Source organism: Cephus cinctus, unplaced genomic scaffold, assembly GCF_000341935.2.
Source record: "Cephus cinctus unplaced genomic scaffold, Ccin1 Ccin1_scaffold0709, whole genome shotgun sequence".
Taxonomy (NCBI): Eukaryota; Metazoa; Arthropoda; class Insecta; order Hymenoptera; family Cephidae; genus Cephus; species Cephus cinctus.
Window position 1 is genome coordinate 638420 of NW_014333329.1, and position 19228 is coordinate 657647.

Here is a 19228-nt window from a genome sequence, read left to right on the forward strand (position 1 = left end):
AGGGCCCTATAGTGTAAGTAAGGGCTCCCCGTAATACTGATAAAACTAGAACACACAGAAAAATTGAAAATTTGACGTCTTCTGAAAGTTTTCAATTGGACAAGCAATAATGAAAAGAGATTAATAAGAATCCTTACGAATAAAAAAAAATAAAAAATAAAAATATATTCGATTTTAAAATTTCTCTATCATACTAAAGATCTTACACAAAACTTCTAGATTACTTGTAATCATCCCATGATTTGTGTAATGTTAAGATGATTTTGAGGATCCAAGAAATTAATCACGAAATCTAACCTCTCTCTAGAGATTACCCTGAAATTTGCATATCCGTTACAAGCATGTTGGTTACATAAGTGAACGTCTCTAACGCACTATTGTCCCCATCACGTATAGGCGCGTGCGAAAACTTTAGGGGTGGATAGAATGAGTAGCGAAGGGTAAGCAAGTCCTATGCGGTTTCGTAATTCAATTATAATATTTGCACTTGAAATAACCGTAGATCTAGGGGGTGAGTTTCGGTGATATACCCGCAATTCTAATATCACGTTCTATGTATACTCATATATACACATACGATTTCAGTACCTACGTATTCAAGGCTTATACCTCATATGCTTATAGCTCAATGACTTATACCTCAAATACATCTCTTTGAATGCTAATGACGAATTTTCAATAGTGACCTTTATGGTCATTTTTACTGTCCGGCGAAATCATTAATTGTTTGGCTTTCCGACCATGCACTACACATATGATTAATAGCACATATGTGATATACCTATATAGTTTGCTCTATTAAAGAAAACTCTTAAGCTGGTATCGAATAGACTTCGCGTACGCTTGCAGGCATGCTGTAATATTTTCAAAGGCTGCAGGGGGATGTTTGTAGACTCTAATCACGCTCCTGTTACTTGTTCGCTACGAAATACACGGCAATGGGCACTTAATTAAGAATGACATTTCGCTTTTCGATTGTATAAAAGAGTTTCGATATTTTATGCTTTTGACAGACTGACGTGTTACGGTTCGTTCGAGTTAGAACGACAGAGATGACCTATATGAAATAGTGGATAAATGCGGATATTTTTTATCCGATTAAGGATCATAATTTAATCAGCGCTACCCCAAACGAGACCGCTAGAACCTGAAGTTATATTTATTATAGTATATAACACCCGCAGCCGTGCAAACCACGCGCAGCAGTTTGGCGGTTAGTGGATTGTCGTGAAAATTAGGTTGACAGTAATTAACTGAGGGGTTGGTAATTGGCACCGTAGATAAAAGTCACCGGGACGCTCATTATCGCACCCTGATATTACGGACGGACTATTTCGCGAACATACATTTCTTACTATTCTAATACACTTCGCTGCCCATAAGAGGGTTAATTAATTTTGATATTTGGCCCTACGTATATTTTACGTGCAATGCGTAATCCTTTTAATGGCCAGGATGGCGTAGACGTAAGGAGAGGGTGATTTGGGTTCTTGATCTAATTACCCCTGGAACATTTGTCTTACTTACGTTCGCAAGCGAGCTGTTTCGTGGATAATGGACGAAAGGGGTAAAAGTAGAGGGTGGATGAAAGAGGGTGTTATGGGTCCTGCCAGCATTCGCAGCTGCGAGACAGGCGACATAACATCGTTCAACATAATTTAACGTACGTGCGAGTGCAAGAGGGAAGTATTTAAAATGCCTTTATGCTCACGTACGTTCCCACCCCGATTTGAACATAGGATAAATTTCCTAAAAGACTGACGTCACGGCAAACGATAAAAGCAATAGGGGTAAATTCCGTGTGCGCAGCCTGAAGAATATATTGATTAAATTTCAAGCCTTGAAGTAGTGAGTACGTGAGTATTTATTTCTATCTGGTCTATTGCTGTTCTCCTGTTACCCAAAGTAAAGGATACAGGACAAAATAGTAAATCTGACATTGGAAACGTACGTTCGTTTCATATTAAAAAAAAAAAAAAAATAGAGAATCTCGTTAACCTTTATAATCCCGTCACGAGTTCCCGCTCCACTTCCTACAACTATAGCCTGAAAATCTTTTCTTTCCCGAGGCTCTGCGGCAAAACGAATTCGTCCGCAAATAATTGGAAAGTCTTGCTGAAACTCCATCGCAGTTCCGTAACGTTATTTTCCCGGTACACTTTGGCTGTGTACGAACGGTGGATCGTCGAAACGATATAATGGCTGGAAAGAGATAGCGCCTTCGACGAAACTCCGAAAGTGCGCCCGACGAGGTTTATCTTCTAGGATCTGCAGAATTCCACTGGCAATTCCAAGCTAGTTTCTGCTTAGTCTTCTTGCCGTCGGTAATTGGATACAGCGAGCCACTCCGAGAGTAACGGTAGATTATAATGTCAGCGACGTAAGCTCGTACGCGAACAATACTACATGTTCGAAGATTAACGAAAGTCGTTCATAGGGATTACACATAAATTCAAATTTCCCGCCCTAACATGAAAATCCACAGTACGCCAATCAGCTCTTAATAATTAACTGCATTAGCGAAACGAAGTAACTTAACCTAAGATGCTTACACGCATGTATACATACTTTGATCTATGTGTACATACGTGGCAGGTGTACTTACGCGTATGAAGTTTCTAATAGATATCGCATGTACTGCGACTTACTTCAAGTTGTCGCGATGTACTTTCGCAAATTGCATGGATATAATGGATACACAGTACTTACGCGTACGCCTCGAGATAGATTCGAGGCTTGACGTAAATTTATCAGAAATTCTGCATCACTTCTGACGAACTTGTGCATATGCTGAAATGCTGAGAAGTCATTCGCGATTATCTACAAAAAGCAACCAGCCAGTTAGGATGTGGTTCCGCAATGCGAAAATTTGAAAAGTTCGTACTTTCCGCCTGGGGCAGAACTTTGGAGTTCTTTCGAAACCCTTTGGATTCAATGGTGATTGAAAACAGTGGAAGTTCAGGAACGAATTACTCCTAGTTCTCTCTTTGAACGATGGGAGCTTTCAAAATTTTTATACCCTAAGCACAAATACGAATGGCTCTATGGTGGGGTCTATTAATTATGTCAAAGAATAATAAACGTCATAGTTCTCGTGTTATTTGCTATTCGAGACAACAGTTACCTTGTGCTTAGGTCGTTTAGAAGGTCAGCCGACATAACGGGCACCATTAATTTCACGACGTTTTCTCATCCTGCCATAGCCTCCCATGGTGGCTGATGTTATTAACATAGGACCAAGGTGCGAAATGGTACCTAATTTTACTTGAAGATATACATACCTAAGATAGTCATTTGGGAAATTCTGCTTAAGGTGCATTCACATATCTTTGACGTGTTATATAGATTGGAGGTGTTCTGTTTTCAATGACCCACATTGGGCGCAGCTGGTTGCTTGAATTATTTGAAATGGCAGATTGAACGTGGTATAGCGGAGAACGAGATAATTATAATCTCATAGGAAAACCACTGGATGTTAATTACATTTTCATTATGCTCCACGTTGAATGCCAAGCAGCGACATATGCATGTGCAAATACGGTATTTGCTCCGAGAGCAAGTGTCGAGTTTCTGTCAAGATTGGAAACTCGGTATGACAATTAGGAACAGACGTAAATGAGACTTGACAAACCTTGACTTCTACAATGATTTCTGACTGATCGAATAGCTCGACTGATATTTCATCACGACCAAGTCATCGCTCGTTCTCGATCATTGACACACGATTCGCGTATGATTATTTTTGAAAAAAGCTATGACTCGAGTGCTATTGCGTTACCCTATGTATTTTCCGCTAACCTTGTAAGATCCATAACTTCCCTCGACATTATAATAAAAAGGACGAGGGAAAAGTAGAAAATAAATATCCAAGAAAATTTAGAAAAAAAAAAAGTGAAAAGCAACTTTTACGTATATACCATAGGCGATTGCGTGAACGTCAGTTTCAGAAAGGCGCGTCAGGAGCAACGGGAAACTTTCCAATACGGGTGGGCAAAGTCGATTTAAAGTTATCGTCACTTAACAGTGTCTCGAAGGGACGCAATATCTCGTATAATTGCCAGTAGATATGGAGCGTCTTGCGATGAGATAAGAAACTTTCGAAGAGCTCGAGAATCCATTATACCTATAGCTTCTTCACGGTCGATATAAAAGTCAATGATAGCTCAGCAGCGGGACGGGTGTTTAAGTAAATTAGTTTTTGACACGTAAAAATAACGAAAACCAGTAAGAAAATATTTGAAGAATCCATAAGAACTTTTCTAAAAGTTCGTACGTCTTCCATTATCACTTGGGGATAAGAAATTTCTCAGTTACACGAGTCATTCGATCGCAAAGGTTAAGCCGGTCACCCATAGCCACCACCTATTATGCATTAAATTCCAACCAGAGGCCAGTAACAAAATAGTACTCGGTGCAACTGGAGTCAGGATACTAGAACCAAACAGAGAGCACAGCATCAGTTTCTGGCGAGCTGCTAAGCGGGTTGTAGGTGATTAACCAACGCATCCATCAGTTGCTGTCAAACAGATTAATTTCCGGTTTGTTTCAACGCGAACCAGGCGCCACTGCTTCCAGCGACAGCAACAGTATACCCACCCACCACCCTTGTTTCCTACTACCATCGTCACCACCTATACCGCCAACAGTCTCGCCCATTGCCATCACCACGTCACCGCACGTGTCCCTAGAGAAGGACGTTGTAGGAGGTGATGGGAATGGCATGCGCAACCGACGCCAATGTCTCCTCTTGTTTACTCAAAAGTCACAGCGACGTCAATGGGAACGTCCCGTGTCCGTTCATCGGGGACGACTGGAAAATTGTTCGAAAAACTAATTTTGACCATGGTCCATTTTTTTTTACAATCCAATGCAAATCGTATTCTACTCACCCCCCTATCTCATCTTCGCCGTCGATATGTGAAAAAAAAACATTTCAGTTTATTAGGAATTTCCGTCTGAATGGAAAACGCCATAATTTTCTTTTTTTTTTTCACCGTCGGTAACCATAATTACGGTACACAGCACGTGACCCTTTGTGGCTTCATTATCAAGATAGTTCTGTGGTTATACGAATACTGGACGCGAACTGGCCTGGTTGCACGATTTTACATTTCCCAGCATAATAACTATGGCTGCAATGTGGGATGCTATTAATGTTTCGGTAAATGAAGTTATTTTTATCGATTAAACGGCAGGCTCTTTTCGATGCCGGCGCCACCATTAGATTGGGACTCGAGTGCACTTTAAAACTCAGGCACGTGATGCAACTCCATGGGAGCCAGACACGAACTCAGTTGCCTTCAGAGTGTTTGGTACCCCTGGTAATAGCTCTTTCGATCTACCTATATATATGTATCTCATCCATAGTGTATAGCGCGTTTCACAAGTTGATGAACCGTTCTTTTCCAGGTATACGATACTACGAGGTACGGTATGATAATAACAATTTTCCGTGCTGTAATACAGGGGCGGAATTCCTTGTACGTTCTTGGTCGAACAATTCCAAAGGAGTTTCAAGGCGGTGAACGGGCTTATGAACCAACTCCAAACCAATAAAAAAACAAACTACTGAAAAATATCCTACATGCATTGAATCTCGACTAGGTAGTCACTTCGGTCTCAAGTACTTGCTGTACAAAAGTCAAACTTCGAACTAAGTATATTTACGAAATAAATTATTCCTATATGATCGTTCTATAGAATCGATGTAGACATAGAAATCCATATAGGTATCTATGATACGCAAGCTATGCATTTACCACTAAACAGGAAACAGGTACATACGTTGATGCTTATACATATAGTACGTAGGCATGTTTACCCCTGCTTCGACTAATTAATTGAACAGCGCACTGCCTATTGATTGATTGCCATCGTATATTGCTAAGCCGCACTACTTGAAAAGGTCACGTGTTCCTTTCCCTGGATAATCAATAATACGGTTTACGTATACCTTATATATACATTACGAGTATTTGAAATTTTTTATTTGATTTGAAAATCGTATAAAAATATATTGCAGCTTGAAACGACTTTTTTTTCTGCAAAATCGAGCCCATCCAACAGGGTTAAAAACGTGGAAAGGATTTGGTTACTACGTTTGAATCCACAACTACCCCAGGCCATTTGTATTAGGGTACTTTAACTCAGCCTCATCGGTCCAAAGTGCTCGAACTGGCTCGAGCCCTCGTAGGAGAGTGAGTGCCTCATGAGTTTCTAAGCAGCTAAAAGTCCGTGAAACATATTTTTCATAGGAGATCGTATCCCATAGGTTTTTCAAGGCAAGAAACGAGCATACGTAAGCACTAGTAAAAGAAAATGTTTGCAGTAAATCCGTGATTTTAGAAATTACACGAAGCGATAGTACCATCGAAATGCATAAATTTTCGATAAAATAAATTTGATCTGAAAAAAAAAATTATAAAAAGGCAAAAAATTAAACGCTCCATACTGTCTGAACAAAATTCATCAGGACACCATATACTAAAAGCTAAAAGTCATAGTATCTTTTTGTATGTGACCTTCCGTATCATAAAAAGAGTTTTCCACGAGAGGGATGATCTTTTTGTCTTCCCTTCGCAAAAAGCTCGCAGCCTCCGCCCTCCAGTTACTTCGTTTCATAGTCAATATCCTGGAAGATTCGAAGTCGCGAAAATTAGTTTTTTAAAATCGGAAGTGAAAGTCTACCGTGTGATTTTTTTTCTTCAGATTTTAACACGGGCTCCAGGCTGCCTGTAATATCAACACGAAGAAATATATATGTCATCGCGTAGGTACAAGCCATGAATCTTAAGCAGCTACGGCTGAAGTGTGAGGTGACGAGAGGAGAGAGAAAAGGTCAAAGGAGAGAGAGGGGGTAGTCTCATATCTATGCACCGTCAACAACGTCGGCAGAACTTAGGCAACAAAAAAGGGAGCAATATAAAAAATGAGATGGACAAAAAAATAACACGATGGAACCTTTCACTGCAGCAGGATAAACCGCCTGCTTTCGTGTCTCGTTGTGACAATTTGATGGAAGCTATTTTGTTTGTCTAACGCCCCTATCGTGGGTAAGTACCACCATCGTTTTTCATGGATATTAAATTATTCAGAACGCGAAATAGGACGAAATGGTTTGCAATTCTGAATTTCTGAAGGGCGTGAAAATTTATATCAAAGAGAAAAGAGACTAAAAAGTATTATTATAATTTTAACCTATGTAATCCTCTATATCTAAAGTCAAATTATGGATAATTATAGAATACTGAAATTGTCGCAAGATAGCTCTGCGGATACAGTGAGCTATCCATTAACCAACTTCTACCAGCAGATGTACTTAAAGAGGCTAATATGAGCATATATCTACATACGCAATGCATTCCGTGAAATTATTCACATTCGAGTTTATCGTAAGGTATGTACATGAGCAACATATGTGAGTCTGAAGGGACTTTATTAGTATCGCTTCTAATTAGTTTGATGCTGGAGCGGATGCTCATAAGCCACGTTAATTCCGCGTCAGATGTAATTTGTCCAGCATCCTTTCCAACAGTAGCCAACCCCCGTTCCATCGAGGATTTTATCCCTGGAAAATCTATCCCTGTTGTACGCGGCTGTTGAAACTTGAAACGCGCTGTGAAAAAGTCCGATGAAAAATATCGAATGGAATAATTACCTAGAAATTCATTTTCAGAGTACTCCAAACGAACGTCCTAGTATACCACTTGAAGATTTAATCGTGAAACTACAGAGACTATGATAATTCGTTAAAGTGGATCTTCAGACGAGCTGAGCTTTTCTACATGGAGATTATACATAGAGATAAAAATGAGAGATAGTCACTTCAGTGAAATGATGCTTGTCGTATTAGATTCAATACTTTCTTACTGGAGCACTGGAGCCACTTGATCTTTCATTTAACTATTGTAATCGAGAATTAAATTCACTTTGACCTTTGCCCCCTGTTTCAAAGCCGTGCCAATAATCTGATTAATCAAGACTATTAAATGATAATTGACCTTATGGCGCGTGTAAATAAATCAACCTATGTTAAATCCATACACAGCCTATACGTGACAGCTCGATAAATGATATTAAATACACTATGATCGTTATCAATTATTGAATATAACGTCAACTGATAAAATAAAACATACCCGACATTCAGCCTATAATATTTTCGATAAATATGATTAATCGTTAGGAGATTAAGAAAAGTTTCATATAAACGATGCAAAGACTGTGGGGTATCGTGTACCGTACTCGTATAATCGTGTTAAAGGAATATTCGGAGATCTGAAAAAAAAAGCGTTCACGGATGAAATAACGGGGAATAAAAAAGGGAGGACTGGGATAACGGAGGGATGAAAAGTTTTCAGTGACAATAATAACACTCGTAAATTCGATGTTTATTCCGTGTCGTAACAACAATGGCGGGTATGAGAGCAGGCTGACTGCGTTCGCGACAGGCGATTTGGTAAATAAAATTACAAAATTAAAATGAACACGAAAACACCCAGTTGGGCGGCATTGTGTAAAGCGCACGGAGAACGCAGCGTGGCACATTAATTAAACCTGGGTTAAATAATATGCTCCTAATCCTCAGCCATTTGTCTTGTCTGGTGCCGCAATGCTGGTGCCGGTTCGGGGAGTAGTTATTTTACCTAAAGTTCAACTCTGCCATCCAGGAAATTAGTGAGTCGACCTTCCGACGATAGGAAAATAGAACACTGGAGGTAGAGTACACACGCGTGCTCGTGTAACCAGACTCGATCTTAAATGACAAAGTGACGTCATGGACTGTCGAACTATCATCAAACAAGAGACTCGAGGAAAATTGGTTCCTCGCTTTTGAATCTTATGAATATTATTTAAATATGAATTCTGTTAGCTCAAATCTCGAGCAATCCTCAATATCCTGCCCTGATCAATATGAATTGCATGAATTCACATCTGAATCCCGATTCTAATATCTACCTAGAGAATCATTTCCATCCTCGTTTCGTCTTCGTTACCAAAGCCGTCTTAATTACTTTCCCCAATCAAGCATCTCCTTAAACGAATCTATCTCGAGCGCTCGACTCTCTTCGTCCACAATACTGCAAGTTCAATGTTTCACGTCGTTCTTATCGGATTGAGACAACGCCTATTCCCCGTGCCCGTTGTGTGATGTGAAATATGAAATGGAGGATGGTATACAGATTTATTGGTAAGAATGAAGAGGACTGATAAGTTGGATCAATATATCGGAATATATGTATAGACATACAGAATATAGATCTTTAAACTGTTGTAAATTTCGCGTTCGATCTACCTAGAATCGATATGCGGTTATCGATAAGAGGATTCTGTCAGAGCGTGGCCACTTCGAAATGCATCGAATCCATAATTCTGCGTGCATTGTACCGAATGTCCGCACAGGACTCAGATTCGTAACAATGCATTCCGGAATAACGTAATGAATCGTGTAGGCGCTGCTGTACAATTCAGAAGTATTGTACACGTAAAGCCGATTCCAATCTGTTGATCGAGCAGCATAAATTTTATATAATATGACGCAGGACTATTAATTTTCCATGTTTTCAAAGTGAACGCATGCGTACGGAGCTTGACCCGATTGCTCCATGGACCCTATCAAACATGTATAATGCAATTGCGTGATTTCACCAGTGTGTTCTCCGTTCGTATCGAGCACCCTCCGGATTTGCGGATTCTCAATGTATAGCTACGCACAAAGGGTTTACAGAACAGCAAGTGGAGTCTGAACGATCGAAATAGGTATATCGAAATGGGGGATAGTTTGGACGAGCTGTTGCATAATTCTACCCTGATTTTTCGGATAAAAAAAAAGGACTACGTAAAATTTCAAACAGGAGTAAATATTGGCGCTACTCGTAAAGAGGCTCCACTTTGCTTCGTTCCTCGCTGTAGTAAAATTGCTTGAAATCTGCTTTCGAGTTTTTCTTTTTCTACGGTTCATGTCAGCAGCGTCCGACCGTAAAGTGCACGATACCGGAAATCGTTATTACCGCCAGTCCAAGCGGCGGTAATCGCAATGGCCGTTTATGCCCTTGCCGGTTTGGATTTCTGGGGAAATTCTGAAAGCGTTTTGCCATATAGCGAATCGTGCGGAAGAGCCATATAACATAAGTGGAACCGTCATTTTAGGTGACGCTACCACGTTGGTACGAGTGAACTGCCTAAACGGTTCACAAGAACTTGTTGATGGAAAGTGGTAACCTTGCACCGCTGCAAGAAGTTGGACATTGGATTTCTCAAGTTTCGCCGTTGCTCTTTCGCCTTTTACACTCGGGGGTTAATAGAATTACGTCACATAAAGATAGTGGATGATATCCACTTGAACTCCAGTAAAGTACCAATTAAATGGCAGCATAATTGCCCTTCCGCCTCCGGCCGACAACCCTGGGGTACCTACCCTTAATATCGGACCCTGCGCATTCCGTTAGCGTGGTAACAGGAGCAACAAAACAAAATTGGATGGTTTTACCATGGCGAGGGAAATCCTTATTGCATTCGGGTCGCGACGTAAATTGGGGCGTTAAATTAACGAAAAGCAAAAAAAATATGCTTAAATCGCTATTCCACTCGCTAGGTATGTCTCTAGAGACGTTCTCGTCGAAATAATGGCCGGGTTTAATTGCGCTTAAAACACCAGCTCGCGTGACTCTGTGAACGTGTAGAATTCTTGGATCTTCGCGCTTCGCAAGGACGCTGTTATATAAACTATCGTATTTGTCCAATAAGAAAAGAGGACGTTCACTGTCGGTGCCGAAGCAAAACATTCTATTGGATTTACAATAAGACAAAGGACGCTGCTTTTCGAATACTTGAACAATTTTACGAATCATCGAATAATTCACATTGACCTGTGTATTCTTTGGCGTGAGAACACGTGAAATTGTTAGTGTAACTATTGCAAAGAGCGAAAGAAAATAGCAGCCGTGCTGAGCAATAAGGGTAGAATTATCATGTTGGCAATTACGGCGATCGTATAACCTCGTTGCCGGGCTACTTAGCGTCACTGTTTACGTCAGGTATGTCGTCGCGACGCCGGCGTCGCAATTTATGATGCGGTTCGCTGCGCGTAAAATGCAGACGCTCTGGAAAAGCTCGGGTTCAGGTTGCTGGTGGTCCTCTACGATAATTCTATATATATACACAGTTAGACACATTCCTTAACCAATCCTTCTAAAGCCAAACAGACTCCAGTAAAACCTTTATACATAAAGATGTCCACTTTGATATTCATTGATACAAATTTTTGCCCTTTTAATTGCACGAAAATTCAGGAAAGCTTACCTTATTTCTTGCGTGAATACCGCTAACGAATTTGCATACGGTTTTCTGGAATAACCAGATTCCTACATAAACTATGGATTCGTGTATCAGGAATAATTATTGCCATACCAATTTTGCTAAGGTGCCGTTTTTGCCCACTTTTAATGCACTGTTTTCATGCACCTGAGCACTGACTACTTACTGGTAGCAAGTACCAGGTCCTATTTAATTATCGGTAATTCAAATTGCACTTACCGGCAGTGTCGATGAGGTCCGTGTCGAGATTATTGAAGCCGCAGCGGCTCAAGAAGAGGAGTGACAGCAGCGAAAGGGAACAGACGAGGACCAGCAGCCTCGACAGTAGTCGAACTCCCAGCACGCGTAACATCATGTCCCTGCGACGCCTGTAACCACATACGCATCTCTGTGACATGGTTCAATTTACGTGGAACATCCTTACATGACTCTAAGAAATATCAAGAGACTTTATACAAATTTTGGAAGTTTGGCTCAAGTTACATAAAGGACTCATAGGGTCTATAACAGCCATAGAAGAACACAAAATCGTCAACGAACACGTGGTGTAAGGGACGAGGTAAAACGTGACCAATGTATTCACTCACAGTAAAATTTGATCCGGATAAAATTCCACCTAGTAAAGGCTTTCTCTAAAAACTTCCTCGGCAACGAAAACTGGACAGGTGTTTTCTCCAAGTCGTTTTTACCATACGAGCGACATTATGATCTAGATATAAATTCCATCAAATCAATCAGAAAGGGTGACGTGATATCATTGAAAGCATTTTTATAATATGTATGATATCATGAAAGCATTCGTAGCGGATATTCATTATAAATGAGCCTATTGATTTCGATAAAGCTTGTGCGTTGGGCCATTCAGTTTCAGATTATATTCCGTGGACCGGTGAGCCCCCTGAAGAATAAAATATGGGCTCTTCATTCCTAAAGCTCTATTTCGTTCTGTTTGGCGAGAAAGGATGATTGGACTCGGTATACCTATATTATATATATAAGCTACGGCCAAGTAAAGCTCTGGCCGAATGCCAGATCTCCCCTATCTAAATCAATCATTGCTTCCCATCCATATTGTCAGATTGCAGGATCGGGTACATACCCCTACCTCTTCCCGTGCTCCCCGGCAAGCAATTCCAACAGATAAGACGAACCCTACCATCCCTAAAAAGCTCCTAATGAATTCCGTTTGTCATCTTGACTTTTAAAATACTCTTTCTATCCTTCCGTTTACTGACCGTACCAATGCGGTACGTACCTAGTGAGATGTCTAGTGCACGTTTGACTGACATCAGTTAGACTGGCATTATCATTTATCAGCGTGAGATAAAATTTCTTGAGTTTTCGTTCTTGTGTCATGACCCTGACTTTTCTCAGACCTGTTTTTTTTTCCTAACTCTAACTTTAAGGATGGAAAGTCCCATTCGTTTCTATGGAACTTCACGAGGTTCCATAGTTGGTTGATATATATATGTATACTATATACCTACGTCAAATATAACTTTGGCTGAATTTCACCCAGCTGAATGGACTCTTTCGAAAACAGAATGCTCTGCTCAGGATGGAGTTCATTTCTCGAACCAGCTGATCGAACTTGCTTTTGGCATATTGATCAAGGGCTCTGATTAGCATTTCCCAATGGTATTGGGGGATCGAAGAATGTTCTGGGAAGGAGGGGGGGGGGACTCTGGTAAATACCAAGTCGATGGTATTTGTCGTCAAATTTATCATCATTGTTTGTTTCTATTCGGGTGCTTTATTGATATTGGGAAACGAGGATGTGTCTACGGTTCTATTCAATGGCGATTCGATTTATGAGAGGAGTGGATAGAGCGCTCATTTTCCTTAATTGCTGGACCAGCGAGATAAAGACACGTGCCAGAAGAAATGCCGGCAAATGGGAGATTTATGTTTCTGGATGGTGGAACGTGCTCGGACCTGAGATGGGAAAGATAGACTGAGGGCGAAGTAACGGAAGCCCCGTACGGATGAAGTAAGAATAGTCAAGGAAAAATGGTGGATTCGGGTAGCTAAGGGAGGTTTTAGGCGAACACCCTTGGGAAATCCTCTTTGGTACGGTTGTGCGAGAGATTGATAACGTCCAACATTGATAAAAATTGCCTTTATACCTGCAATCCGCTTGACCCACATAATAAATATATATTCAAACGCGGAAAGGACCTCACGAAATTTCTCACCCCGGCAAACAAAATTCAAATAACAAAAGTAATCTTATACCTTTTTTGTAATCAATTCATAAACACTCGACAATGATGCATTACATTGACATTGGTAATTACCGGTAAAAGTACAATAATTAACTCGATTCCACCCTCTTTGCCTAAAATCACCTTTTTGCATTTATTTTTAGAAGAATTATCAGTTCCATTATCACTTGAAACTTCCAATAGTACAATTTCTACTGAAATAAATATAAAAGAATCAATTGATACGTTAGACCCTGGCAAAATCCAAAATGGACTTCTGGGATTGTTCTTCTGTTAGGAGACAATTTCTAGCTAATTACGTGAATAAAGAAGGCTCGTGTTATTTCATGCAACCTCGCAAAGTGATTCTAACGAAGCGCTGGAAAACCGGAAGAAATAATAGTAGAAGCAGAGGCGAAACAACAGTGCAAAATCTCTGTATACCTGTGGGACAGCAAAGGACGAGATTTTATACATGTAAAGAATAACGCCGAAACAGCACGTTTTCGCCCTATCGCCAACGTACCACGTATGATATAAACTCAACTTAAGAGACAGACAGGTGTCGCCACCTAGCAAACTGTCAGCCTTAAAAATGAAGGATGACTAAAATCAAATAAAGAGAAGTTCCAGCATCGTGTGGATCATCCATAAGAATAACTAAACATTTATGACACGAGAAAGCTTAAGAGTTTGAAGATACTTTATATACACGTATAAAGGTGCTTGCTGCGAAGCAAAGCAGATATGCTATTCAGATTGTCTGGCGTATCTAGTCGCACCTCTCGGTGAACTTTCAACTTTATACGATCGCCATCCACGGAGAGTTTGGATTGGCCTGGCAAGTTATTATGTTAAAAGTTTGCGGAGACATAATGAAACGGGAGACGATGAAATGCCTCTCGTTCCTGGCAGTAGGACTAGGGACAAGGATCTGAATTAATTCAAGTAGGAAGTCTCCTGAGAGATTCTACGTGACCCCACGGATTGGGTTAAGAATCACGTTAACTTAGAGCAGGCTTATTGCATCCCTTCGTATTCGAATGTCACCCTATCGGCCAATCCAATCAAATTCGCTCCTGTTGCACGATCGTCTCAATAACACTATATCGATTCCTAATGTGAAAAGAAATCTTCGTGACAAAATAAAATTCACTACCAATATATATAAATACAGGTAATAAATATGTATATGCATTACATTCTATAGATGCATTATAATATATGCCTTTGTTTATTTGCGAATAAATTATAGTGCAATATACCATATACATTATTCAAAGGGTATACATTAAAGACGTTAGAGAATCTGCAGTTTCTCTATATATGCATATGTATCAGCATATAAGTTACTATACGTGTAGTCAGTAACTACAAAGTAATTCGTCTCTGGATTCTGGAGTCGTTTTAGTTTGGGTTACGAGTTTCCGTAATAATAACGTTACAGCAGGTAGCCACGTTAACCGAGGTCAGAAATGAAGACGTTTCATGCGAATAAGGATTTATGTGCCAACCAGCGTCGCGACTTGGCATCCATTTCTACGACCTAGTTCCCAAGAGCCCGGCTTCGCTCGGCGTAAGGATTAAAAGAAGTTTTTCCCTCGAGGCTTCGTTCTTCGGAAGCACGTGTCGTCCATAAAAACAATTTATGAGAAATACGTAAGAAATCTTTCTGTTTCGTGGCGTCTAACGATATTAAGATGCGTTGCTCGGGTTTGATCCTTTTCAAATACGTCAGTGTTAAAATCGGTATTCCTCTAGTTACTGGGAATTCTCATAGCTATATCTATAATACGCCTGGAATCGAACTTCAGATCCATTCGATTCACGTATTCTTATACTTGAAGTCCTTCGGGACTTCGATAGATATACATAGCATATTATGTACTATATACTATATACGCATATAGCGATACATATAGGTATTATCTACAGCTTCTTAGAAGGCTCATCGAATGACGTGACCTTATCATAGGATACGAAGTGGCTGTATCTCTCGTTGAATGTCGTTATGCAAAATAAAAAAGGATCCCTAATCGAATTTTCAAGCCAGAGTAAACTTCTACGTCCGATAAGGATATAGATATAATGTAATGCTATTATCGATCCATTTATCGAACAATCGATTATCGAGAAAGTAAAAGTTCGATACACCCTTAAATGGATATTGTTATCATTCAATCTAGAATTACAGAATAATCTACTTCCTCCGATACTCTGTCAGTTTCCCGAGAATCCCTTTGCGGCCTGCCAGTTGAAGATCAAAAATACCATCCCAAGGGCGAAACACAGAACTGCCTCATCCCGTAGTCGTATCACGTAGAAAACGCCATGACACATTTTAAAGCGGCAGCAGGACCTGCCGACTCCCAAAACCTCAATATGTGTGGGTTCCCATAAGATATAAGGGTGGCACGATGCGCATACGTTATAAACCACACGAGACATCGAGCGTCCATCCCCTCTCACCGATTGCTCCCCGCCGACACCCATCCACGTGGTTACCCCTATATACGTCAGACTCCAGAAAATCTCAGATCGTTCTCCATATAGCCAGAATCTCAGTGCCAACTGCCAACCCTACTCTAAGACACAAAATCACGCAAGGGATACATTCCAATTCTTTTCGCTTTTTTTACACGTCTACCCCACGCCAAAGGGGGGCTGAGCAACTTATCCGGGCTTCTACGTCACTTGGATATTACAGGAATCCTGGTGCGGCGTGCCGTACGTCCTATTTCCTAGACATTAAATTGCGGCACGCAGTCGAAATTCTGTCAGATTCGTAAATATGCGGTTGGAGCTACAGTGCCGGAAGTCCAAAATGGTTTCGGGTAGCGGTATACAGGGTAGATATATGCATCCTACCACTTTACGTACATCGCTCTTATTGATACGCGTAGGTTAGTCGATATCCGTCGTCGATGCAAGAAGGCCGTAATTTTCCAACCGTTATAGCACTCGATAGATGAATCTAGGCAATGGTTATATTCGTAAATTTAATTTTACGATTACGTACTAACCGATACGTACAATGGATCGCTAGTAAACCGTAGGTACTGCACTCGCGAGATTAATAAAGGTTGCAACAACCTTGCCGCGGCAATGCTCCCGCTGGAAACGTGCACACTGGAGACTCATCGTACTATATGTCACACGCGTTACGCTTCTGACACACGTTCGTTCTTCATTAAGAAGACATTACGTAGTAGAACCTAGAGTAACTTGCACGCAGTCGTAAAACAGCAGAATGGAATAGGGCTGAGGGCACGTAAAGCCCAAGTCGTAAATTCACTCTCACGTATGCCTGTATTAAGGGCCAAAAATACAACAGTGTGGTTCGTCAAACATAGCAGTGACTGCATGTAAAAGTGCATAACGCATTTAGTGAAAGTACATTTATGATATACTAATGTAGGTACAGCATGAAAATCATAGGTACTTTAATGCCGATGTCGGTGTAGCGTTCAGCTGGTTAATATCATGGTCTATAGAGGGTGATAAAATTAATAGGTGTATCAAGTGGTAAGAGAGTGGGAAAGTTGGCGGTGAAGTATTAAGGTTCTATTTTAACATGATTCTCCTCTTATGAAATATGGCGACTGTAAGACTTCTCGCAAATGTATATATGGAATGTAGAGTCAGTCCGACCCCTTTTCATCCCTTAGACCGAGTCGTGTCACGCCCTTGTACTTCTCGAGCTTTCACAGTTTCTATTCTACGAAACCACCGTTTCCTTACTTCGTAGCTTCCTCTGGCAAATGAGCTCCTTAAAGTACGCGACTTATATAAACCCGCCATTCATACCAGTACTCTGTATTAATATTGCGAGACGTTTGAGGGGTGGTTGGTTCGATAAACAAAATTTCATTGTTACCAACCCAACCTGACCTTTGGACCTCAGAGAAAGGACATACCCCTGTTGTTACTCGGCTTGTTATTGAAGGGCAAGACCAAATTTGAATCCGGAGAAAAATATTCGTTCCCCTTTGATAAAACCGTACAAGGTTAGCAGCCTAGAGGCTTTCTTTGAACCTCTTGAGTTTTCGGAAACGAAGCTTTTCCAACCCCTCTCTCGAATAACACCCTTCTAAGTTTTTCTTTATTTCCACGGGTATACCGAAACTGACTGGGTAGGTCGGTTCCCTTTTGTTCTTGGATGACGAGGCGTAAACTTTTCGACCCTCCTTTAGCAAGATCTCCGAAAGGGGCAAGGGTTTGAAACAAGTTTCTAATACTTGGATTTTGGTGTCTGTAATCGCGCTAAAAAATTGATAACCCTTCAGACCCTTCAAATTTATTTTTATTATTTTTCCTCTAATGAGTCGCGATAAATTCGAAAAATATGTCTTCGGACAAAACTACCTAATATTTTACCCTTTTTTCTTATAACGAAGACACTGTAATACAGAGAGGCTAATAAAAATATATTTTATTCGATTCGCTTCATTCATTACAAATTTACTGTGCAAAGTTTAACTATAATCACGGAACATTGTTCTCGAGCCATGATACCAACGCTATTCAGAGTTCTCTTATAGTTGAAGTCACACCAACTACCAGCAAGGAAAGCAGTACCAATTTGGATAACGTTGGCAACCTAGGTGTGACGTAACGTAATATATAACGTAATGCAGCGCCGACTTTCCAGGACCAAGTTGAATTCACTCAGTCTGTACGTGGGATTGCGGTCAACAACTCACCCGGAAGGGTAAAACCGAGAGAAGGGTTGTTAAAGAGCCGTCGTGCCTTGTTGGGGGTCAACCCCTTAGAAGAGAGTCGGATCGAGGATAAGAGGATGACGCAGAACGCTAGACAGGAAAGTAGAGTGTATATATATATATATATAGATACATAGATAGGTAGCCACTACCTACGCGAACTCTGACAAAGGGTGAAAGGGTGAAGGGTGAACTCCTGGGGTTTGAGGGTCACCTTCTTTAAGCCAATCTGATGCTACTGCTCACGACAATATCAAACTCACCATGTCGCTCTTGGTCCTCATTTCCTCCCTCGAACAAACCTAATGCGCTGGACGCTTTATACAGCGAGCATCAGCACGCCAACCAACCCGACAAGTCTCTGAGTTAGATATTTTCTGGAGTTGGGGGTGACAGAGGGAATGCTTATGCCCGTAATCTACTTTAACTTCCTCGCACTAATATTTTTATCATTTTTTAATAAAATTCACAATTATAAAAATTACATCAATCTCATACCAAAGCCTGCGTATACTCAATTTTTGGTGTATCGATGATACTCAATGATTTCTTCGTGATCCACTAGTCATATTGTTGTCCGTACATAGATGTTGTTTATTATTTTGCACGGGTCGAATTATAACGTGCGCTTATTTGTATTTACTGCACGGCAATTAGCAAGACTTCTGGCTATAGTTTGTGTTTACAGAACCCTATAGTCGTCGTATCGGGTGGGTACACTTTCCGTAAGCAAATATTGATATTCTAGTAGCCAGTATGTCTGAATCCAGGTTACCTCACCCTAGATAATAGCCTTGGGGAATTGATACTCTTCCATTACGCCTTATTTACCTTGTCATGCAATAATAAGGTCTATTTGTTATTTTACGTATATTATTATTATCATTATTAAAAAACAAACTCACTTCGAACGACACTGTGTATTTGGAGACGTGGTCATGAGGTTACTTCGGACCTGAAACAAAGACAGTGGTACCATTTAAAATC

The 19228-nt window shown here is 40.5% G+C and overlaps 1 protein-coding gene across 3 annotated transcripts in view; it reads right to left on the reverse strand.

Moving 5' to 3' along the window:
• Positions 1 to 19228, reverse strand: part of LOC107270238 (chondroitin sulfate N-acetylgalactosaminyltransferase 2) — a 72694-nt gene that overhangs the window by 9823 nt on the left and 43643 nt on the right. For all 3 annotated transcript variants that reach the window (XM_025087574.1, XM_015745077.2, XM_015745074.2), the window contains 2 exons: positions 19147 to 19196; positions 11536 to 11684 (listed from right to left, as the gene is read on the reverse strand). In XM_025087574.1, coding sequence (XP_024943342.1) covers positions 11536 to 11684; positions 19147 to 19181 — 184 coding nt within the window. In that variant the 5' untranslated portion in view covers positions 19182 to 19196. The remainder of the gene's footprint in view (positions 1 to 11535; positions 11685 to 19146; positions 19197 to 19228) is intronic.